This window comes from Centruroides vittatus, unplaced genomic scaffold, assembly GCF_030686945.1.
Source record: "Centruroides vittatus isolate TY-2023 unplaced genomic scaffold, ASM3068694v2 contig_3255, whole genome shotgun sequence".
In the NCBI taxonomy this organism is placed as follows: Eukaryota; Metazoa; Arthropoda; class Arachnida; order Scorpiones; family Buthidae; genus Centruroides; species Centruroides vittatus.
The window spans coordinates 452,234-479,016 of record NW_027122088.1 but is presented as its reverse complement, the minus strand read 5'-3'; the positions used below and the strand labels follow the sequence as shown (position 1 = coordinate 479,016).

Sequence of the window (26,783 nt, the reverse complement as noted above, 5' to 3'; positions counted from 1 at the left end):
GTTTATTTCAAAAATTTTCTTTTAATGTAAAATATTTGCTTTAATTGAAATCAATTTAATCCGTGATTTCAATAATTATTATTTTTATCTAAACTATCATTTGACCACACCAAAAAAAAATCATGTTTCATAAAATATCAATCTAATTATTTTATCAGGCTAGTAACTTGTTACCTGATTATTCCAAATTTTTTCACGTTTTTAAATGTAAAAAGAAGTAAAAATAATTTATCAGAAAAAGAGTGAAGCGACAAAGAAAGAGACAGAGAGAGACTAAAAAGAGGAACAGAGAATCAAAGAAACAGAGACAAAGAAAGGAAAAGAGGAAGAGGGACGAGAGAATTAAAGAGGAACAGAGAGGGGTCAAAGAGAAAGAGAAGTGGTAGAGTGAGTTAAAGAAAGAAAAAGAAAAAGAACTATTTATTATTATCATTACGTAACAACATCATAAAAACCAATGGACAAGTACAGTTACAACTTAGCAATTATTTATAAATGGACCCCATACTGTGTTCTCTTATCTGCTCTATTTCTAAGAGTACACATTTTACAAAGGTTTTTTTCTTATTATCTCCCGTTATTTTCAAAACTTTTCCTTCAGACTTTACCACGCATTGTATTATTATAAGAGCATTTCCAAGAGTCAATTGGTGGTATGAAATTCAAATTAATCCTCATAGCAGAGTATTAATAAGACAAAACTCTTAAAGCTGCGTACTCTTACCTTACCCTTTATGTACTCCATTAAAGCGTAATTTCATAGTTTGTTGTTAACCTCTGTTTAATACAAACATTTACATACTTCTAATGGCATTTATCGGAATGTAATCTCAAGTTATGACACTGACCTTATGTCAAATAAAGGTTCGCTTTACGACTCAACGGACAAAGTAGATTATAGAAGTTGAGATCTACTTCAATTTTTAGTACAAAACATGACTATTTGTATAGTCAATCCTCCAATAACGGCCACCTCTATATGGCAGCCAACTTTTAGGAACAGAAGCGAATAAAAAATCATTTTCAAACAAGTCCACTTCTGAACAACGGACATTTTTCATGTTCTCGTCAGTGGGTGTTGTTCAAAGGTGGCCACTGTTTAGGGGCGAGGTTCGACTAGTATAAAGCCTTATAGCTATTAAAGTCTATAAGGCTTTATACTAATTTAAAGGCCTTCCTTCAAGTCTTTAGACTTTCTTTTAAGCTTAAAGTAAAAAATACCTAAGCTTGAAATTATTTTTGTATTTTTATCTTTAAGAAAAATTCAAATTTTATTAAATTATTAAAATCGTATTAAAATGTTTTTATCAATTTTTTATCGCTAAGATATTCGAGTACGCAAAAAAAATATATTTTCAAATGAATAGTTTGAATGTAAAATAATCATGATAAAAGAGGGAGTTATTATAAAACGTAAATCATTTGTATAATGTATGTTTTGAAATCAAATTACCTTTATTTTTGCTTTGTTTAACAGCAGTTGAATATCTTCGATAAACTAAATATCGTTTCTATTTGAAAATATAAATAATAGATTGCATACATTTTAAAATAAATATAATTTATCAATATGAGCGCTTGTAGTTTCGAAATATCCATCTGTAATACGAAATTTTAAACAAAGATAAAGCAAAAGCTGTTTTATTTTTTTTATAAAGTTAAACAAATTTTTTTATTACTCTTGCTGCTCTTCCTTCTCCCCCTTCTTCTTTCTCTTCCTTTCTCTTTTCCTCTTTTTCCTTTTACCTTTCTCTTTTCTTCCTCTTTCATCTTTTGTCTTTGCTTTGCTTTCCTTCTTTTCTTTGTCATTTTTTTCTTTTCCTGTTTTTCTTCTCGCTCTTCCTTTCCTTTCTTCTTTCTTTTCTTCTTTCTCTTCTTTTCTCCTCTCTTCCTTTCTTTTCTTTCTTTGTCATCCTTTCCTCTTTTTCCTTTCTTTCTCTTCTTTCTTTCTATTCTACTTTCTCTCCTCTCTTTTTCTATTTATCTTCCTTCTCTTCATCCTCTTTCTTCCTCTTCTACTTGCCTATTTTTAAACGAAAGAAAAACTGATGATGATTATGAATACCAGATAATTAAGGAAAAGGAACTTTGTTTAACTGTTTAGAAGTGAAGATTTTTTAAAAGTACATTTTGTTTTACTTTGTCCGTCGAAATGTTAGTCCATAGAGAAGGATTTTCCGAAAAAAAAAGAAAAATAATAATAATAAAATATCTTCTAAATTGGTCTTTATTAGCATATTTTATGTAAATCTCTTCTCTTTAATGAGAAATTCAAATTTTTATATCTTAATTGTTCTATAAAGGGTAATCCATACGTATTAGAGAACTTATAACATATTTTATATTGATTATTTATTGGAGTTTTCTTCAAATTATTAATTGACAATTATTTTTCATTAATTAAACGTCAAAATCCTGAAATTCTTAAGAGTTAGAAGTATGAAGAGTAATGCACTTAAATAGTGAGGTGAAAGTATATAAGGTCAACACACGTTTGCCCTTTTCTTTATATAATATAGAATGGAACAAAGATTATATGCAATGCATTTTCTATAAAATATAAAACACTTAATATTTTTATATTTCTACATCATGTAAAAGAAAATCAATAATACAGGATAATCACTGATCATAATTAAAAAGTATGTGTTCAGAGCTCGCAGTAGAAAGAACTATTAGGCAAATCTCAATCAAATTTGGTATGTACACTGGCCTGAGTATGCGGTTTCGATTTCCAAAAAAAAAAAATTACTCTCAAATTTAACCGCTAGGGCGAATTTGGCGCTGCTTAATGCTAGCCTCCTCAAAATACATAATCAATTTCTTAAAATTCCTTACAATCATAGGACTTCTTTATAAGCTCTTTTCTGCCCTTTTCATACCCGAAATTTGTTAGATAAATGTACAGAATATACATTCTATAGGAATAGCAGCGCCACTTTCGCCCTAGCGGATGAATTTTGAAATATAATTTTTTCGGAAATCAAAACCGCTTACTTAGGACTATTGTATATACCAAATTTGGTCGATATTTGCCCAATAGTTCTTTCTAAAAAGAGGATTCTGAATACCTTCTTTTTAATTATGATTACCCTGTACAATAACCCTTTAAAATAAATTATTAATTAATTTATATATATTTAATTTAGTTAGAATAGAGTTAACAATATAATAAGAAAATATTTTAAAATTAATTTATAAAAAAATAATGTATTTCTTAAAATTAAAATATAATTTATGAAAGATATTTTAATAAATTTCCCATAGAAAATATTGATTATATTATTATAAAAAGTGTTTAAGTTAAATTTAATTAATTAAATTTTATACTGAAAAATTTATAAAACGTTATTTTCACTTATTAAGTTATAGATTCATAGAGATAGGAAATACAGTCGAACCTGTGTATAATGGCCACTGACAACGTAATCAAATGGCCCTTGTTCGGTGGTGGCAGTTGTTTTCAGGTCATTTTGTATGCAATTTTCTTCAGAATCATTTATTTTTATAATATTAAATTGTCTTAAAGCAAAATTTATCATTTATTTTTAGAATAATTAAACAAGAGATGAATTAAGTGAAGAAAATAAAGCACGTGAATGTAAATAATTATCTACAAAAATTCAGCGTGTAAAAATCTTATTATAAAACGTGTCAAACGATTAAATAATAATAATAATTATTATTATTATAATATATATATATAAATAATAATGAAGAGTTTTTCTCCTATACTTTTATATAAATAAAACATCCCTTAGGATATGTGCTACTACCGTATATACGTATACAATGAAGCAGAGGAGGGCACCATCATTATCTGGATGTTACGTGTCGTTCCTAAGCCCAAAAAAATAAAATAAAAAAAGAAAAAAACGATTTGGTTTGACAATATCTTCAATCGATTCCTTTCCGGTGACCTGACAAAGGGTATTTGTTCCGGGATGCACTCATATCACGTGGACTGTGATGAAGATTCTTTCTATATTTAGAACTATTATTGAAATTTCAAGCGACACCTTATAGAAAATGAGATATTACCTATTATTTTTTCTAATTTAATAAATTTTAATTATCTTTTTGGTGTTATTTATGATCTACTTGCTTATAAATAAAAGTTATATTTATCGTATTATCGTTCAATACTTCGATACTTTACATCTGGAAGAGCAAGTGCGACATCTGGTTTCTACTAGATATTGAGTGTTTATGTACGATTATATGTTTCGATTATCATTAAAATCGATTCTTGTACGCCGTCGATATCAATGCACATCAAGAACTTCGTTTTATTTTTCGTACTTTTAACATTAAACTCCTCTGGAGTTTCGCTTCTATAATAAAAAACAAAAGGAAATTTTTTCTCAACTTTGCTTTATTTTAAGTCAAATATTTTATTATTTTTTTTCTATAGAAAAGGTGAATTGGATGTCTTGATTGGTGATACGGCCGTTTTAAATTACTTTCGGGGCAATGATCCAGGATGCGGATTACATCTCCTGGGAGATTCTATTTTTGATGATGCTTATGCTGTTGGAATGCAAAAAGATTTCCCATTAAAGGTACAATTAATATGCCTTTTCTAATATATACATATTAATTCTTAACAGGAAGAATGGAAAAAAAACACAAATTAATTGTTGAAGGTGATAAATATACTTTTATTCTCCTATTATTTGACATTCTTCAATGTCGTGTAGCCTACATAAAAAAATCTCTATACTTAAACTTTGGATTTATTAAACATTCTTTCGATTAATTGAAATATTTTATTATTTTAAAGAATAAATTTTTTATACTTTTATATAATAAATACTCTAGAATTTATTTTTATTATTTTTTTATATTATTGGTTTAGATCATTTTCAATTCTTTGTTGCTACTTTACGATACTTAGAACTGACTTTTAGTTCGCTCTAGAATATAAAATACTTACTTAATATACTTCTTGAATACAAAATTTGATGCTAATCTCGAAAATTGAAATCGTTTCCATTCTAAAACAGGTTTTTGTATTGTTTAAATTTTTTATAGAACACGCAGAATTTTTCAAAGATATGAAGAATGCTGTTTTTCTTTTACTCTTTCCTCTCTGTGGGCGCTAAGACGGCCCGGAAAAGGAAGGCTTAGCGCCCGAGGCATAAACCCTCTTAGCGCCCATCGTGAGTAGCCAGGCCCACGATGGGCCTGAAAAAAGGGAAGGCTTGATGGTGAGGGACTGGACCCAATATATCCGGAATAGATTAACCCCTGAAAAACTTCCTGGGGTCTTTCAACCCCGGATTTAAACCCAGCTCTTTACTTTTATGAACATTTATAAACTAAAGTTATCAATTCTCTTCAATAATCAATATTAAAATATATAAAATTAATTAACCATCCTACAATGATATTTTTCTTTAAGTTTTTCGGGTTTAACAACAGGAAAATATATTACATTATGTTACAGTATAAGAAAAATAGAAAAATAAAGTAAAATATATATAAAAATGTTGCCCATTCTATTTTGTAAATAGTTTTATTAAGTTATAAATGGGAGATGTTAGATACTTGAAAGAACACGGTTTGTTTAGTCTATATGTTATAAGCTTACTGATAAGTGAATGCCTTCACTCATAAAAATCATCAAATCCACTTCATAGATTCCAATTATACTTAGTGCAATGAAATACCACCCGCATGCACATCCATTATCGATGTTTCTACTCTTTATGTAGGTCTTAAAGTGCCTTCTAACTAATAAAACTTAGTTACTTCATAAGTTCAATGTACTTTTATGCTATAATAAAGCATAGAATTCTTAGAATTTTTAAAATAATTAATATATAAGTTGTAAGCTTTATTTACAATATCAAAAAATTCTTTATATTTCTGTTTATTTTTCTCAATGCCTCTTAATATAGAGCGATAACAGATGGTTTCTTTTATAGCAATTTCTCTAAATTTATGATTGTTTACGTAAAAAACTTTTTCACATTATATTTATGTGATGTTATATTATGTCAAGAATTTGGCTTCAATATTTTATCATGCAATGTAATCATTTATTGTTGTAGTACTTCACACCCTACTTTCCGCCGCTTTATCCATCTTTTTTTTTTTTTTTTTTTTTTTTTTTTTTGTTACTTGGATACGAGCAAGTCGGTCGCTTTTTAAGTGAACGTTATCAAAACTTTTCTTTGAATTATATAAAATTTTTTATATTTAAAAATTAATTTCTCCATTTATTTTTAAAATGCATTTGATATTATTCTTTGCTTTACATTATAAATAGAAATATTTTATTTTTTCTGTTGTCCAAATGTAACTGTATTCAGTTTCGTTAATATTTATTTGTTATTAATAACTTTATTATTAATGGTAATTAACATATAATAAATTAAACATAATTAAAGTTTTTATATAACGATAATTTATTGTGATTATTTGAAAATTTTTCAAATAATTAACGTTGCCAGATATAATTATTTAAACTGGCAACACTTATCAACAAACTGATCGTTATTATTGAACTTTTTTTTTACTTTTGCGGGTTTGATGGAATAAGTAATTATTTAATATTAAATTTTAAAAATTAAAAAAGGTATTTTAAAATATTCTAATTAAGTAAACAGAAAGACGATTCAAGAAAATCCAATTTCCGTAACAGGTTTATTAGCTAATGACATCACAGTAAAACATTTTTCTTTTTTTTAAATAAAATTCAGGACACGTCAGTTAATTTCGAATAAATTTATTAAAATAAAATAAATTTCGTGCGTTAAATGAAATAATTTTAATAAATTTAACAAAATAAATTTGTATCTGCTTGTAAAGTTAGAATTAGTGATTTAACGTATGGTACTATACATTATTCTAATCTTTTATTGTTCTATTCAGTTTTAACTCAAATCAACTATATTACATAATGACAATGTAAAAGCGACAATATACAATACAAGTTGTGAATGTATTGAGTCAAGTAAATTATAATCCTTTTGTATGCTGCCATTGTGTCATATAATGGCGACATTCTAACATAAAAGGGAAGAGCAATGTTTAGAAGTATGCATAAGAAAAGATATTTTTAAAAAAAATAAATAAATAAGCGCTTAAACAATTCGAAATTTTTGTAAGAATTAAATAAAAGATCCATAAGTTTATCTTCGGTATTGTTTATTTAACATTTTTTAAAAATTCCTCCCTGTGGGCATTAGAGGGTCTTTTTCGAAAATCCCATTACCTGGCCAGGCCCACAATTGGGTGGGCGGGTAGTGAGAGATGGGCCTCGACGTGGACCGCCCATTCCAAAAAATTTGAAGTTTTTTGACCCGTTCAGATTAAATCTCGGTCCCTCAAAGCGGTAGGCTGCCGTCTTAACCGCTCTGTCATCCGGCCGTCGTTTATTTAGCATTGTAATATATAAAATTATTTCATAAAATTTTGGTTAAAATTCAGTTTTGTTTATTCATATTCTTTGTATTTTATTTCTTTGCGTTATTGATTATTTATTGCCAAAATTTAATTACTTTAAGTTAAATTTTTTGAAACTTTTTATCTTTAGGCCAATAAGGTCTTCTGTGCCAAATTCATATTGAAAATATTCGATATTAAAGATCTTATTGTCTCTATACATGTTCTCATATCCTTTATGGTCATTTCTTTTCGTCTCACAGATGTTATGAACCAAGTGATTAATAGGAGAAGTGATAGCAGTATTCATAATTATGTTAAAACGCCTGGAATTTATTACAGTGCCCGATTTTGTTTGTCGTTATTCATAATGATCGAGCATTATTCATAACACCCGCATTAATTACTTAAGAAGGCTTTTTGTTCTACCAATCATGAATTCGGTCAGACTGACAGTGAGTAGTGAGGAACGCGGTCCGACTTTTTCGGGAAAGACCATTCTTAAAAAATTCGTAGGATTCTCTGCCAGGATTAGATTCCGGATCTCCTAGAGTGGCAGGTTGACATCTTTATCGCCACATAAAAAAACTCTGCAATGATAAGCCGGATGATGAAAGATGGAAACCGTTTAAGCTCTGTTTCTCACCATTTGGCCCTGGCCCACCTCATTATAGACTTTTGTAATCATTGATAGTTTTTATAAATGGTTTCATCCAGATGCGTCAGATGACTTACAAAAACTCTTGAGAATCCGACCTAAACTCGAATTCGGTCTCCAGAGAAGCAGACTAATGCCTTTTACTTCCTGGTCATACAACTGTTTGTTTGTGAATTTACGACAACGTAACACTAGGGCGATCTGCCTAGGAGAAATGCCTTCTGGGAGGTCTTTTGAAGGGTAACTGGCCCCTATTTAGGCGTTACAGACGTTTAAGAAAACCCGGAAAACTCCACGTGGCCAGCCCGTCCTGGCGAGGCGCGAACTTACCAGGGTTCAGGGAACGGAACCGCTTGGCTACTGGTGGCCGGTCATACAACTGCACCATTCATTTAATGTTAGTAGAAAAAACTCACATAATAAAAATAATAATTTTTGTAATATTTTATTTATATCTTTCTAGCCAACAAATGATCAATAATACGGCAATTTGGGAGTATCGGTTTTCATTAATTTCCTAACGAGAATTGTGAACTGTGGGGAAAACAGACAATATCTTATCAATAAATTAAGAAAGAAATGTACACAGCAATAATTAATAATATATAAAAGTGTCTGGAGAGGTATTAGAAAGACGTCGAATGCATTTTGTTGTCAATAATGTAAAAAGAAGTCAGTAAAATAATTAATATTTTAAGTCTAGGGTTTGTGGCTGGTTTTAAAAAATTTGATGAACAGAAGATTTAAGTTGTCGTTGGAAAACTAAGTTTTAAATTAATAAATTGAAGATTAATGACAGTTCCTTATTTCTTTCTTTAATTGAGAAACACGGCAGTGACTCTGATGCCAAGTGAAAAACTCACTGACAGGAAACAGATGCTGAATTTCAGGGGTCGATTTTTCCAGCTACCCCTTAACATCTATGGTAAGTATGAATATCTCGTTCGAAAGATACGTGTTTTCTTGGGTAGTATGCAAAATTTCAGAGTTTTTATACAGGGGTTAGCGAAATATAAGCAATCGAAAAGTGCAAAAATCGCCAAAATGTTGTATTTTCTTCTTTTCTTCAACCGGCAGTACAGACACTTCTAGAGAAAAAAACTACTGGGTTTAGAAGACTCAAATTTTAAACTTATGCCTCTCTCGTTATCAGTAAGGTGCAGACAAAACTTCCGGGTCGATAGGTCAAAGTTCACGTGAGTTCGCCATAGAGCTATTTCCATTTTATCACTTACTTTTACACTTGCAAGAATAAAATTGTATGGAAATAAATTATTTTCATTCAAAATGTTATCCAAAACAACAAAAGCTCAAATCTATGCAAATTAAAACTTTTTATAACGATTTTACTAAATGGCGTATTGAAAGCATTGGTCGTCGCGTCGGCGGATGCCGACCGAACTGTACAATACCTTACAGTCTTAGGTCTTGATGTAATAATGCAATCATTAACCGAAAAGCAATTGATATCCAAACAAAAACATCTGAGATGTAAAAATTGTGCCAAGTAAAAACTTATGACAATTTGGATGTCATCAAATTTTTTTTCTTCGGGGCTTTTCTCTGGTAAAGATAAGCTTGGCACTTCGAAGCGTTATCCACAAGATTTTTACCTGTATTAATGTTTTTTTACATTTCGCTTCCAAGTGCCTGGCTTATCTTTGCCAAAGAAAAACTCCAAAAAAAATTTTGACTGTCGTCCAAATTGTCATAATTTTTTTACTTCGCACAACTTTTTACATCTCACGTTTTTGTTTGGATTATTGCTTTTCTTAAAGAATTAACTACTTCTAATTTAACCTCATAACGTATTAATTATCTGTATCCAGTGCTGGATTTATAAATAGGCCTTGGCCCAAGGCACAAAATTTTGAAACTTACATCTTATTTTCCTCTTTTTAGTGTATAGATTTATTATATAACAGATTATGACTAAACATTTCAAATATATTGAAGCAGTAATTCGAGTTATGTTAAAATGTGTATAGAAATATGAATGCTTTGTAAATATCATAACACCTGGAACCTGAAACGGATGGCCTCCAAAGCCTAGGACCCAGATGACCTAGAACGCTAAATCCCGGACTGCCGTCATCGATAGATTTTTACCTGAAATATAAAGCAAATGTCTGGTAAAAGAAGTTTAAACTCGTCTTTAAACTTTTTATTAAATGGAAGATTTTGAGGTTCGTTTGTATCTATGCACCTATGGATGGCCATCAATAGATGAATGAATAAACCCATTGAACACTGGCAAGTTGGTTCCCGGTTTCCGCTGACCAAAGGTCTAACTGCGTTCAGTTTTCACTTTTCCTCCACGTGTAGTGACCAATGTCCCTTGAAAGTCCTATCGGGAGCCTTGCTCTTGGCAGATCGCCCATAAGTTGCATTTCCTTCTTTTGTCAATCCAATTTTTCTATGACTGGCTTAAGATATTTTTGCATAATTTGTTCTATAGAAAATGAGAAGTTTTGTCCTTTAATTTCGTTTATTACGGGAGCATGATATAAACTTTTGTATTATGTTTCATCATTTATTTGTTTTCATTTATTGAATTATACCATTAATGAAATACATTTTATTAAAGAATAAATTTTTACTATTATATTTTAACTAAATAAAAAATAAATTTATTAGGATTCCATATCTAAATTGATACTGAAGTACAATGAATTTGGATACTTGGACCAACTTCAAAAAAAATGGTATGGAAGAGTGCCTTGTTTCGAAGATTCTGTACATAGACTTAATAAACCTTTGCCTCTTAGTATACAGGCACTAGCTGGTGTCTTCATTATGCTAGGTATAGGGATCCTTGTAGGTATTGTGATCCTTATACTCGAGCATTTAGTATTCAAGTATGCTTTACCTGCTCTCAGGAAAAAGCCCAAAGATTGTTTTTGGAGAAGTCCAAATTTAATGTTCTTCAGTCAGGTAAGTCAAATAAATATATGAACATATTAAAAATCTAAATTTTAATACTGAAAAGCTAGTTCAAATTAATATTTTAAACAAACCAGTGATTTTAAATTATAACTTTCACCTCAACTTGAGGTCATATTTTATAACGAGAAATTTTAAATAATGACATCAGATGTAAGTAAAATTCTGCTCTATTTCAACTAAGGCGCTAGATAACCCAGGTATGCTCATACGCTTCCGCCACGTGTGCAGCCATATTGGTCCTTTTAACGTCATATTCCAAGATGGCAGCTTGCTAGTGTAGTATCGTGTGTTCAGCATAGCATAGAAAATTAACAAAATGCCGTGTTGTTCAGCTCCAAATTGTGCGAACAGTGATGGAAAAGGTTACTGAATGTTTCGATTCCCTGCCGATCAAAACAGAAAAAAGGTTTGGGTCATTAAAACAAGATGGGATAACTGGCAACCAACATCGTCTTTTCCTTTGTGTGAGGTAAGTACTTAAATTTAACGTTTTAACAGATTTGGTTTTTCTAATTGGACTCCAGTTTTGCAGATGATATTAAAATGGATATAGATGAAATTCAGAAGTTAAGAAAAATATTCTTAACTTCTGAAAATATGCTGTTCATTTGGTAATACACATTAGTATTTGTAAATGTTGATTTGTAACCAAAGCTTTGTCAGCCCATGTTTACTGTAAAGATGTTTCATAAAGCTGGAGAATTTTTATCTATGAAAAGTTCGATATTTTAATGTTTTGAGAAGAATGATATTTTAGTTAAGACTATTTAATTCCTTATTTTATTATCAATTTAATGTAGATCCATTTTACCAAGGAGCAATTTGAAAATAATAGACTCGATGGGAAGAGAAAGTTAAGACTTGATGCTGTCCCAACACTATTTGGAAATAGCAGTCAAAATCAAGTATGGTGTTTGTTGCACAGTTTCTTGAAAAAGAACCGAACTTGAAGTCAGGATATGCACGAGATAATAATCACAGTTTATTGAACATTTTGGATCCAAAAGAAAGACAAGCTGAACCTCAACACACACATTTTGATGACAATGTGACAAAGAGGCTAAAAAGTGCCATTGAAATGAATGGTAACAGAAGTGTTGTTCACAAGAATTCACTTTTTTATATTGCAGGTAGCTGTGTCCACTCTTTGATGAAATCTGTTTGTAGTGATTGACTGCCAAACAGAAATGACAGGAGATGTAGATGATCTAACTAAAGTGGGACAAGATAATCTTCTTTTGGAATATACATCATATGGGGGGTTAATATATCCCAGTATGAAAGTATGTGATATTGTGAAGGCAGTAGATGCTGCCTATGCAGAAATTCAAATTGAATTACTCCAAGAAAAATATCTTCCAGATGATGAATTTGTAAATATTGTTCTGAAATACTTCAAGACAACATTATCTTCATGAAGTGACGAAAAAAATAATACAGCATTTTGTTACTGTAAGATCATATGAAACAGCAAAGAACACTATTACAAAATCCAAAAATAAAATTTAATACAAAAAATGTGCACCAAAATAAACGTTTTCTTTGCATCGTATTTTGTTTTTGTTTTCTTTTATTCTAACTGATCAGAAGAAACACATAGGGTTAAAAATATAACAACACAAAAAAGAAATAATTACAATCACAATATGACAATATAGCTTTATTTAATAAATAAAAGAAACTGAAAGCAAAGACCTGGTGTTTCCTCGACTGTTGAGACTTGAATTAGAATAGATCCTTGATTTAAATTAATTAATTAAAATTATATTATTATTAATAAAATTATTTATCACAAATTAATTAAAATTAATTTGTGATAAATACATTTTACATACGCCAAATTTGCTAAGTTACTATTGCTCTTGGTTTTTCCAATTGATCTTGCGTTAACTTTTTTCCGCGTGTAATTTTTTTTCGATCTAAATTATACATGTTTTTAAATTTAGCTGTATTTTATAACACTTAGTTGCATTAATTTTTGGCAAAGTTTATCATTTCGACCTTGCAAAATCTTAAGATACAGTTGAATTTATGATTATTTTCTTGTACCTTCTATTGAACTTCTATGAGAGTCGTCTGCTTTCTAAGGACCAACATGGCGGATGAGCATACCTGGGTTATTCAGCGTCTTAATTTCAACCAATCGAGCAAGCGGACGTTGGCCACCTGGTGGTCAGAACAGAAATATAAAAGTTTAAAATAAATATCTATATTTTTTATATTTTATTTGATTGACGAGAAAGAAATTATGAGCGTATTAATGCTTTAAGCACACAATTATTCATGTTCGGTGATATTTTATTACTAAATTTTACAGCATTTAAAAATACAGTAAGACTTATCTCCTTTCTCGGTGTGGTTTTTTTTAGATGAGAAAAAGCAAAGATACTCTTAAATCTGCTAATTAAGATCAAGCAATGTAAAGTAATATTGATTAAAAAAATTAATTCTCTTTTACATTATAACTTTTTTTGATTTTTGAACCTCATTATGTCGTTTGAAAATTGATTAAAATGTTAAAAAAATAACGTTAAACCAATTTAGTACATCTGACAAGCCATTGAATATGCAGATAATTCATATAAGAAACAATAAATTTAAGTTACTATTATTAAATGTAATCAAGCGATTTAAGAGGGTGGAAGAAGATAATTTTATTTTTATCGATTTTTTGAGATATTATTAGATTGTCACTAATGACGTTAACCTCTTTTCATTGACAGAAGTTGTATCGTTTTATTAACACCGTCGAATTAGTTTCACCCCATCATTCTGCTAAAGAAATTGTGACTAACCTAAGAGAAGGGCAGATAGCGAGCTTGTTTCAGAAAAGCGTTAAGAAGGTAAATATAGCGTTTATGTATGTAAATATTCACGTTTTAAATGACGTAGATCGTGTTATGCCATCATTTAAAATCGATACATTTGACCAAACGTGTACGCAAATTGATTACAATCTAGTTAAAAGTTTTCTAGTTTCGATTAAATAATGCCCGAATAAAATACAGTATTAAATTTCGAATATTAATTATTCATGATCGGCATTCAGGAGTTAATGAATATTCTCACGAGACCAAAAATGTTTGCTTATATTCTGGTTGCTTATTTACATATAAATTATAATACAGGATATCAGATGTTTTTGCAGAGAAATTCTTGAAGATTCTTAGAAATTTTCTTGAGGGCCTTCATGAAAGTATGGCAGAATATAACAGCGATATTTTTCATGGCGGTCGTGTAAAAATAAAAGCATTAATTCATTAAAAATTTGATTTAATATGAATGTGTTGCTAATATGTTTATGTATAACTGACTGGAAAAGAAGAATGGAAAATATTTAATGCCATGAGCAGATGCACTAAAGAATTTTAATATATAGGATGAGCCTATTAAACTGTATTGTATGTTTATTATACAAAAAAGTCGTATATATTCTAACATTATGAGAGTATTGTTCAAATTTAATATCAGGAATATAGAATAATCAATTGTAACGCATGGTATCAAACGATTCGGTAAAAAAATTCTAAAAGATTTTCATAAAAATATTATAAATTAATATTCTTAAGCATAAATATAATTAACATTTGAAATTTAAAAGATATATAAGGATATTTTTAATAAAGAGGTTAATTAACATTAATAAAAGTCATATTTATGTAAAGAACTTGATATTATACGTTTATTCTGTATTAAATTAAATTGTGTTCAGATAACGAACACTAGAAACATGTTTAAGATAGTGGCTTTTAATCGTTTATACAAACTTAAGCAATTTACAAAAAGTTAAAACCACATTGCATTAAATGTAATTAAGTTGTTTAACATTGGCTTTTGACATAATTTAACCAGAAGAAGATTAATTGCAGTTTATTTTCACGTAATTCATTAAAAAAAGAAAATAATGAAGGCGGTCGTTTGGCTAACGTTTAACAAAAATATGAGCTTAGATTATTCTATATTTTTTAATAAATTTATTTTATTTTATTTATTTTTTGAACTTGTATAGAAATGTAGACAAGAAACTACTTTGAGAATTGTATAAAATCTTATAGTTTGAAATTATCGAGTACCAAGAAATCACAAAATTCTTAACTTATTCTCTGCTGTGCGGAATAAAGACCATGTGGAAGGATATAAACAAACAGTTTTCCTTTACTTTTTTCTTAAAATAAATTGTATTTCTTTAATTAAATTTATAAATTTGAATTTTATAAATTAACTTTTAAATTCTCTTTAACAACAATTTAAATTTTATTCGTTAAACGTCTCATAACTTACTTACACTTGATTAACCTTCAATTAATTTTCGACTCATTCCTTTACAACAAAACTTTTAATTAAACAATTAAAATATGCAATTTATTTTAATTGCGATTTTACTTCCGTTTTATTGTTTAACTTCTCTACTATCTTGCAAAATAATTTTAACAATTATATCCATGATATTTTTAACTTTAGTGAAGAGTACAGTTACGTTGAGTATAACATTACTTTAGATTCAAAATCTTCTCCGAATTATCCGATCGTCTCGTGTTCCAGTTCTTAAATAAGTTAAAAATAGCAACAAAAATTGCAAATTATTTTTCCAATTTACATAATCTTTAATTTAACTCTTTACAAGTTGATAAAATAATAATTATTATTGAAGTACTCTGTTGTTGCACAGTAAACCATTTGGCTTCTATCCAAATGACGTTCGTGAATCACGCAAAATATTTATTTACACTATCTGGTGTATAAAATTTTCTTAAAAAAAGGGAAAGAAAGGATAAAATATTTTACAAAAAAGTCTTATTTAATGAGAATTTATATAGCTTAATACAAATAAATAATGCCTTCTCCATTCATGCTCCCTGCATTAAAAATGATGCACTAACTTTACTGCATCATCTTCTATTTAGAAATATATTTATGACTCTATGTAAAATTGAAGTTTATATATATAAACATTCCAATAATCGCAAATTGTTTATCTTGTCCTGGTCGATTGATCTAGCATCATCTGCTGTCTGCCATTATTTTTCTTCGTGACAGAATGATGAAGATTTTATATCTAGATTGAATTTTGTTGTTTCTATCGACAAATAATATTATGTTTATTAAAAAGAAAATATTGCTATTAAGTGATTTTTATCAATATATTGAATGATGTTTTCAGTTTAAATATATTTGATATTTGAATATGTACTTTATGTATAAGTTAGCCATACGTTTGAGTGAAGTAAACTGTAAAAATTCTCGCAATATTTTAATATTTTTATGATGTTTTATAAATAGAATATACTTATAAAGTATTTTTTATAAATACCTTATTTATAAATTTTATAATAGTTTATATAACTTTTTCAATACATAATCTTATATTAGTGGAATATCTAAAAATAGAAAAAAATTCATGAAATTTTACTGATAAAAATTATGAAATTAAATGTTGCTAAAATGTATTAAAACTCTTAATTTATAATTAAAAAAAAGTTAGTGATTTTATCAGTTTGGATACTGAACAAATATATTTGCATATTTGCAATGATAAACTTTAACAATAAAAATACATTAAATCATATTATTTACAGAGTGTAAGGTGTAATTTCTAAATTTATGAGGTGTAATATATAAAGTTGTTGATAGTAGTTATAAGATACTACACATAAAAGGCTATTAGATTAAGTTTTCAGATAATAAAAGTCCCTAGGTAATGCATTTTAGAAAGTGCAATGTATATAATACTGCACCAACGAAGATTGTATCTAAGATATGCACTGGAAAAGTTTAATTTATATCTTGTAACAAAGTTTAAACGCTAAAGAAAGTAAAAGTTTCCTAATTAACAAAAGTTATTTATATATATATAACTGGACCTTAACGATGATTAGCAAAACTGAATAATTTGTAATAAGCGGAGCTCATAATTATTTACTAATCGAGGCCATAATATAATTAAATTGCAAATCATCATTAGTAAAATAATGAATTAGCACAATGAGAAAATTTCTAAGAAAAGTGAATCCAATTTTGAAATTTACGAATCCATCCGATTTCGTGAATCCAATGAAATTCGGGATTTTTTATATTAAATAAAATTGTGTAAAAGTAATATGAATTTTAACAAATAAATAAATAAAAGTACTTTAAATTTCGGAAATAAATAAATAAATATATATATATATATTGATGAAATTGTCGTCTTAAAAGCTTATTTAGAAAAAAAAAAATCGAATCGATATTTCAAAGATTTTGCTTAAATCGCCATTTTGATACTAGCTGCTATAAATGACTTTTCTGATCAATATATTTTCTCTCTTTTCTTCTTTTTTTTTATTTTAAAGAAAATAAAAGAAGAAGCCAGAAGACGAAAAAGTAAATCGCAATTTTTCGAGATGATACAAGAAATAAGAAAAGTGTGAGTGTTGCTTAACTTTTTTATTTTTTGATATAATTAAATTGTCATTTGGGAAAGACCCATATCGAATTCGTTTATAATTTTTTTTTAATTTTAATTTTTTTTAACTAGTGCCAAACAGCAAAACGATACGAAGACTCCAAATTCGGACGAGGTAGAAGTCCGTCTGACATCGCCTTCCGAGCAGGACACGGACGACGGAATTGAACAAGTTATTGTACATTCTGAAGAGAATTTCGATAAGTCCAGGTACCGTAAACACGCCGATGATCCCAGACGTATCATTCCATTAAAACACGAACCGTATTCAGACGATAGCGTCAACGTCAGGACAAAGTTAATAGAGTCTTACCAATCGGATTCCGAACTCAGCATTGTATCCACGTGCCCAACTACATCCTCGTTAAGCTCAGTATCCATGGATCATCATGGTTATAGTGTCATCATAAGTTTAAGTTTAAACGATTTAACCAAGATCCCGAAAGATTGCAACGGTGCGCCATTGAAGAGCAGCAAGCAAAGAGTTTGGTCCTTCGACGATCTCACTTTTCTAAAAAGGGGTTTGGATTCGGAAAACGAGCAGAATGAGCAGAAGTCATCCAACGATTATCTCGAAGAATATCCAATAAGAAGATACGACGAGTTAAGGTTATACTCGATGACCAAAGAGGATATCATCAAATTGTGGCAGGCATCGGAACGAACGTTGATGAACCGATTACAAGAAGCTTTAAGAGAAAAGAAATCTTTGGAAGAGAAATTGGCTTTTATCCAAAAGACACTTATCAAGTCGCCATGAAGATTGTAGCAAGTTTCTTTTTTTAGGAAAACAGTTTTAAGTAGCTAGGAAGAAATTTTTCTAGGAAATCAGTTCCTGAATTTTTTTGCATTATATAACAGAAAATAACGGCAGAGATACTGAAAAAACGTTAAATACTGCTTTTTCTATTAGTTGTCTTCTTACAATATACATATCTCTAGCATTTACTGCCAAGGAATGAAAATAATAAAAAAAAAAAAAACAAAAACCCAATCTTCTTGCACTAATCTACAATAATGCACACTGTCCGTCCATTAAGAAAAAGATATAAAGCTTTCTTTTTTGGTTTATAAATCATATATATATATATATATATATACAGTAATATATATATATGTACAGTATATATCAATATTACTAGTCGAATTTTGTGTAATATAAGTGATCGAGATTGTATATAGAGAATCTTTTGGAATAAAATAAAAAATATTAGAGTTAGTTATATACATCAAAGCAATAACAATTGTCTTAAAAAACTATATATATATATATACAAAAATTAGTAATATTAGAATTGTGTAAAATGTATGAAAACATGGCAACCAGTTATAAAATGTGGTAAAGATGGAGAGGGATGTTTTTGAAGTTTTACCATTATTTAATCTTTCGTGTATTTTTTCGAAATAAGATTTCAACTTACAGTTTGGAATTATACACCTAAAATTTTAAAAAATAAATATTTTCTTGGCGCTAGTAAGAAAATCTCATTCATGAAAAGTTGAGGTGTTTACAGAGAATAGGATTAATTTTTTTTTTTTTTTCTTCAAGATTTAACGTGGAATGTTTTATTTAAAAATTTGATCGAAAATCGATGTGAATAGTCTCTTTTCTCTTTTGTTAGAATGCTCTTATTGTTAAACGCATATTTTTACTGGGAAATGAAGGCATAAAAGGATGGTAACATCGACCATACTCGTAAATTCTGCTTAAATTGCAAAGTGCCACTAAGTAGTTTCGAATTGTCTACATAAAGTAAATTTATATTCTGTCGTGTTTTGAATATTATTAAGAGAAAGAAAAGATGACTTTTAAGTAGACCATAGTAAAAAAAAAACAACATTCGCTTGAAAAATCATATAATGTTACGATTTTTTGGCGACTGTCCATCGAGATAGAATAACGGTGGAGTGCTTGTGCCTCGAGGAATTTAAACATTTGATCGTACGAGTTGAAATATACAATATTTTAGCATAAATAAAGGTAAGTTTTTAAACCCAAAAATAGCTTAGAATAATATTTTATCTTCAAATATACTAAGCCATCTCTGCTTGGGAATTTAAACCATGGATATACAGGTACTGCGTAAAGTTTAATGTCATGAACTGTTCAAACTTAAATTTAAGCGTTTTAATTATGAAAATTTCAATGTTAATTTTGAGATAAAGTTACAAAAACATGTTTTGTTCATATATTAATATATATTAAATTCAAAAAACCTAGTTGCAATGCACTGAAAGTTAGGGTGTTATCACAGCAAATGTTTAAATTGGCATCGGGAATTTGACTCGTTAATGAGATCTTTGACTACTTAAACTTGCATTTAGATCATAAATTGAATTTTAATCATGAAAATTTACATTTTAAACTCGAGAATAAACTAAAATAATATGTTTTGTACAATATTCTTAAGTTTTATAATCTGTAGAATGATGATGATCGGTATTAATATCAAGATCCTTGCTGAGTTGTATTTAATATGACGTAGCTGTTTATTTTGAATAAAAAAATTAAATCGGGTCAATTCTTCCCATTCTTTTTAATTGTTATTAAAAATTTAATTAATGTTTTTCATAAATAAATTGCAAAGAGTGCGCTTAAAAATTACAAATTAGCCACTAACTTCCGAAAAGAAATTAAATTTATATCACATTTTCGGGATTCGGGCTGTTGTTTTATTAAGTTATAAAGTATTTAAACTCTGCAATAAATTATTTTTTAACCCATTAAAAAGCCATAAATTCGTGAATTTCGAGACTTTTTGAGCGATATCTTAAGATAGCTGCAAGAGTTTCCAAGTAATTAAATGCTAATGAAGCGTCCAGTGCATTCTGAATAAAGTTTAATCGTGGCAATTCAGGAATTTAATAATAATATTTATTAAATAATAAAAATTATAATTGATTTTAATCAAGCATGCAAAATGAAATAAATTGAAATCAATTAAATGAAGTATTTAAACATAACTAATTTGCATAATAAATCGACGATTAGGTAAGTCACGTGAGGGCGATATTTAATCATAAAAGTTATTAAATAATATCAATTAAAATATAATAATATAATTATTTAAAGAAATAGTAATATTAAATTATTTAAATTATTTTGAATAAACAAGCAATTAAAAATAATAATAATAATAAAAATTTTAAATAGACTCCAAGTGGTTGTGTTTCGAACTATTATCTCGGATAAGTCGTTTAAGTAATTACAAAAGTCTTTAAAATTCTTAATAAATGGAATTCGTAACATTCTACAAACGGAATTTAAGTATCAGGTATGAAGGAAACTTCTTATTTTGCTTTAATTAAATGTCAAATAAACCGGAAAATCGATCTTCTAATAAATCTGGTTACTATGGTAACCCGGCCATTTTGTTTGTTAAACAAGGTTAGAGTAATACGTAAAAAAAAGGAAATACGTCATTTCAATTTATACAATGATAATTAATTAATGTAACGCTCATTTATTTAATGTATTATCTAGACCAATATTAAAAAATAATTTACAAGTGTATTTAATTATTTACGAACAAGTTACTCAATATTATATAAAACACTTTAAATAGAGAGGACTTTTTATAAATAAGTAAACAAACCCAATAAGATAGTCTGTTTCATACGAAACGGACTATCTTACTTTTTTTAATATGGAACGGACTATGGTATTGGCTCGTTTATTTAGCTGTTAAAGTCAACCATAGTTTGTGTGTCAATTTAAAATAAAATTAATATTCAAGAAATAAAATGAAAATTCAGCATTAATAAAGAAAACAAAATTTTTCGTTTAATTAAAATGATCACATTAAAACATTATACAATGCAATTTTAAGTTATTTTCAAGCCAGTAAACAGAAGCTTATTTAGCAAAAGCATGGAGAAATTATAAATATGTTAATATATAAAGTAAACTGACATATTTTTCTGATTAAGATGAATCACCAGAAAATATATTTGAAATAAAATAAAACTGATGAGAACTTGAACTGTTTACAAACATTTTTCTTTCACAGCTAATAAATTAAACTAATTTGTAAACATTTCTCTACAAAAAAATAAGAATAAATTAAAGAAAAATAATATAATTTTCATTGTATTAAAAAATATATATACATATATATACCTTTATGGGAAAATTAACAATAACTGGTTGCCAAATTGATCAATCATTGAAAAATTTGCTAAAAAAATGAATAATTTTATGTACTTTTTTGTTTTATTATAAAATAATTTAGGTTATTTAAGAATTAAATTTTAATTTAATATGTTAATAATAAATATTATTTAAAAGGGATACGTAACAGAATTTTTCAGAGTACAAAACAAAATATAATTATGTGTCTTTAGAAAAATTTAATTAAATTTAAACGAAACAAAAGTTTTTTGAAAGAATTATATAATTTTCATCACAAGTTAGAAAGTAAGGATCAAACAATAATGTAGATGAATTTTTATTCATTTTGTACATCAATAAAAGAATATATTACAAATATTAAAATTTCTTTCTTGGTCTTATTTTTTAATACACTACAAACAGATTAGAATTGATATTAAATGTAAGCAGAATATATATTTTTTTCTTCCTAATTTTCAGTTAGTTGAAGAAGAGGAAAATAAGTTTTGAACTAATTTTTAATTAAATGAATCAAATTTTTATCTTGTTTATCAATTAAGTTCTAATTAAGTTAAGTATATAAACAGATTTATTATTTTTTTATTGTGGTTTAATAAGGTTATACAGTGATGAAAAGAATGAAAATCCTAAGAATTGTTGGCTTTAGAATAGGAATAAAATTGAATTTTTCAACAAATATAGAGCAAACAGAATGATATAGGACTGCATATATGTATTTCTTAACTACATTTTGTTGAGTATTTTTATTCTAGTAATTTTTTTCCCTCTTTTTTAAATAAAATTATTCATCTTATAAATATTTAAATTTTTTCCTCTCACAAAACTAGATTTACAAGGATATTTCCTAAAGTATAAAAATGAATTGTTTAAATTTTTTTCTATTTATTTTTCTTGTACTAATTATATATAATAATAGTAATTCATGTTAACTACATTTGAGATCAGATTTTTATCTTTTTTTCCTGAAGTCAATGTAGTAAATTTATTTTTATCTTGGATTCTTGAAAGAATATCTCCTTGCAAATTATTTTTGAAACAATATTGTTTTAATTTAATAAATTTAAAATATAATAACATTGTAAATTATGGGATTAAAGAGCAATTTACCTTGAATTTAATTCAGAATATTTATTTATAATTTATTGATTTTATAAATTACTATTCATAGAAGTGTTTACCATCGCCATAGAATTTTACAGCAATTTTATAACATTAATCGATATTTTACTTGAAGGGATACAAATATTAATTATTGTTTACAGTTGGTTTGTATATTTTATAACAGTTTTATTTGGAATCTATTAGAAATTTAATATTTGTTTATTTTGTATAATAAAATAGATTTTGCAATTTTACCAGAAATCGGTGGCAGTTTTCACTCTAGATTCACAGATGTTATGGAATTGTTCGATACAAACAGTTTCAAATAGGGAGAGGCCTTCAACAGTTGTGATAGATGTGTAAAGATGCTGTTGTTAGAGACTAGGATTAGAATCCAACCAGCTCATGGATGGATTGACCCAGGGTCAGCTCAAATGCTGGTGAAACACGTCCATTTGCACGGGATGGCAAAAAACTTGTTTAATGTTTGAAATTTTAAAAACCATTTATTATATTAATTTGAGGTTGGGCTGGAGATGCCAGATATGGTATTGCACGGATCGGCAAAATTCTTAGGGTTGACCCAGATTATGTTGAGCTTCCATTGTGGACCTAGCTGAAACAAGGAGAACCTTTTAATCGTATGATATATACAATTAAAAGGTTCTCCTTGTGCCAAAAAAAAAAAAAAAGATATAGTCGAAAGTCAATAAGGTTATTTGGCCCGTGTCCCGGATATAGAGGAATCCCAAAATTTAGTCTTTTGTGCAAAGAAAAACGTAGTAAAATAGTTTTTTTTAAATTGTTGTTTTTATTCATACATTTTTAAAAATAGATTTCGGAGAGGAGATTGGTAACTGGCCTCGATTCCCATCTCTCATTTCTTAATCTCTGATTATAAGTGTACCGGAATGAAACTTTATGTTCAAGTTATCACGATACACAACAACAAACCGGCGGTTCCTTAATTTTTTTTATGTAAAAATTTTAAACAAGTTGAACAGGGAATATGGATCACATTTACATTTTACCAATTTTTGTATTATAAATATTTTTTCATTTTTTAATTAATAACTAAATAAATTTTGATAGCCTATTGTTCTATTTTTAATGAATAAATTGAGGTTGCTTACATTTAAAATAAGAACATCTTTACGTTTAATTACGTCTGAAAAAATTAATTAATATGTATTAAGTTATTTTTTACCATATTTAATCAAACAAGAAGTTAATAAAAGATATAAAAGCAAGTTCTTTTATAACATCATAAAAGAAGTTTATCAGATTAAATAAGTTAAGTCTTTACAAAAACAAAAACAAAAACAAAAACAAAATAGTTGCTATAAAATAGTAAAACCTGTCTATAACGGAACCTGAATAAAACGGAAACTTGCCTAAACGGCAAAAGTCTTCGGAACAAAGCGATTTTCTATGTTAAAGAAACTGCCGAACCGGAAAAAATATTCGGTATGGTGCGATTCCGGTTTACACAGATTTTACTGTATTCAATAATTTTAACTAATTATTCTCTTATAAATTTTGTAAAGGATAAAATCTAAAAATGAATATTTTAATTTGCTCCATTTTAAAAAATTTCTTAAAAAATTAATGTTCCTGTCGATGAGTTATTCGAAAAATAAAATCGTTTATTTAAAAAAATTGTTTGACTGATTGGGAGATAAATTAACGAAGTTCTTTTGTTAATTTAACAAAAGGTTTTTGAAATCTTTTCTTTTCAATGCTTAAATAATAAACAGAATAATTAATTGGCAAAATCTCGCTTAAGATTTCTTGTAAAGTGTTGGAAAAAATAATATATTATTATTATTATTATATCTTCAATAGTCGAGATAATATTTGATAAATGTCATTGTTTAACTGATGATTTGACTAAATAAAGTAAAAATAAAGTTGATTGCGCTTTTTTGTAATTAAAATTCTGTTGAAGATTTTAACATAATAGCGTCAATAGCGGCAGATTTTCATTATTTATGTGTGTATTTATATGAATTTTTATGGTTTTTATTCCATTGTTTTGTTATAATTTTTAAATTTTACTTTTTAATAATTGAATACACTTGATAAATTACATATTGTTTGTTTTAATTGCATAATTTACTATTGTAATTTTTAAAAATGCATTATTTAACACTTGCCCTATGTGCACTAACAGGACCCTTTTTTAGCAAGCGAATTATAGATTCGGATATGCCTTCAACGGGGATGAGGCCCTCATTTTTCGAGAAATTTCTGGAGTTTTTCGACTCGTTCGGACGCGATCCAGGCTCCCTCAGATCGGTAGGTCGCTACCGCAATCAGTCGGCCATCCCGCCGTCTATAAGACTTTAGAGTTAGAAAGTGTAAAACTTTCCTGAAAATCTCATAAAATCGGTTTTTTTCTTTTTAAAAAAAGTAATTTTCTAAACAAAATTTTAGTTTATAATTTACATTATTTTGCTTTTAACCTTATAATCCTGTTTTTCAAATTAGAAAAAAAAATTATACTGTAGTATATATCTAAGTTATTTTTTAAACTAGTTTTGTAATCATATTTTATTTGAGTTTTTAATTTATTTTTCTTTCCAATATAAGAATTGTAAACACAATTAGCTGTGGAGAGGGTTCCCAGAGGGACTAAAGAGAGAAGAAGCAGAATGTAAAGAATATTTTACAGTTTTCCCTGTAAGAGAGGTCTCGGCCTCTCTTACAGATCATACCCTACTACTTAGGAAACTTAATTTTAAAATTTATTTCCGGATAAAATTGAGATCTTTAAGTACACTAAAAGGAAAATTATAATTTTAAAAAAGGAGGAAAATATTAATGAAAAAATTTTCTTTTCTTTACTAACTACAAAATTTAGGAAACTGTGCGAATATTTCTGCTATTTTCTCTCTTTAAGGGGCCATTTATATTAATGTTCACTTTATATAATAAAAATTCTATAGAACATATTTAAAATTTTAAATATTTAAATTTCACCAATCAGATCAAAAGTTTGTGTGACGTGTTTTTTTTTTTTTTTTTTTTTTTTTTCTTCCTTCGTTGTTATGACGTCAAACGTTAGCTGAATTTTGAAAATGGATAATAATCTACAGTTTTCTCATTTAAATTTAAATTTTACTTATATATATATATATATAAGTAAAAACTTAGACGTGATACCAATTTAAAAGGCGAAATTAAGCACGCATAATAAATGATAATAATCACTACTAAAAATTATTATATTAATATTTAGTTCTTTAAAAATTATATTCAATAGTAAAGAAGCGAATTTATTAAATTTTAGATGAAATTACTCTCTTTAAATCAAAAATTTAAATAATTTTTGATTTTTATCGCTTAATATTTTAATTTTAATCATTATTAAACTTACGCTTGCAAGTATAAATAGTGTTTTCTGTTGAAAATTATATTTATTATTATTATTTTAAATTAATGCAAAATGCTAAGTTTTCTACTTTAATATTGTAAAATATATTTTATTCTTTTAATTTAAGAATAATTTTTTTCTTGTTTATACTTTCGCCACCAGATGTCGTCATATTCTTTTTTCGTATTCTTCATTTGTGCTTATCCTTATTGTTTTCAAATGTTTTTTTTCGTAATTAAATACTTTATTATGTGTTTAAGAATGCTTTTAAAAGTAATTAATGATCGATAATACTTAAAATTTAATTAGCGTTGTTTCTTTTTGCCAGCTTTTTACGTCAGGATGTAACGGAATACTCACGTCACACGTGTGTTTCACCTAATTGGTCGAATTTAAATATTTGAATTTTTAAATGTCTTTTGTGGAAGTTTTTCTGTGAAGCGATGCGGATCTTGATACGAGTGACCTCAAGTCTTTGTTTAGCCACTTGTCAACAATATTTTAAACCTTTTTTTTAGGGTCAACGAGGCTGTTAGATCTCATTATTCAGTTTTAAATCAAGGTTTTCGGTTCGAACACGAACCCGGATCCTACGATAGACAATTAACAGTGATCGATAGATTAAATTACAAAAATTTTAAGAAATTTATTTTGATGTTTAATCAATTAATTCCCGTCTTAGATACTCATCATTAAGTATCTTCCTTTTCCTTGCTATGATTAAAGTAATTAAAGT

General features: G+C 27.7%; 1 protein-coding gene across 1 annotated transcript in view; it reads left to right on the top strand.

The window, feature by feature from the left end:
• LOC136973656 (glutamate receptor ionotropic, NMDA 3A-like) overlaps window positions 1-19,492 on the top strand; it is an 81,977-nt gene extending 62,485 nt beyond the window's left edge. Inside the window, exons 5-9 of the mRNA XM_067268398.1 lie at window positions 4,415-4,562; window positions 10,688-10,984; window positions 13,720-13,839; window positions 17,326-17,399; window positions 17,511-19,492. Coding sequence (XP_067124499.1) covers window positions 4,415-4,562; window positions 10,688-10,984; window positions 13,720-13,839; window positions 17,326-17,399; window positions 17,511-18,198 — 1,327 coding nt within the window. The 3' untranslated portion in view covers window positions 18,199-19,492. The remainder of the gene's footprint in view (window positions 1-4,414; window positions 4,563-10,687; window positions 10,985-13,719; window positions 13,840-17,325; window positions 17,400-17,510) is intronic.
• Window positions 19,493-26,783: the final 7,291 nt, after the last annotated feature.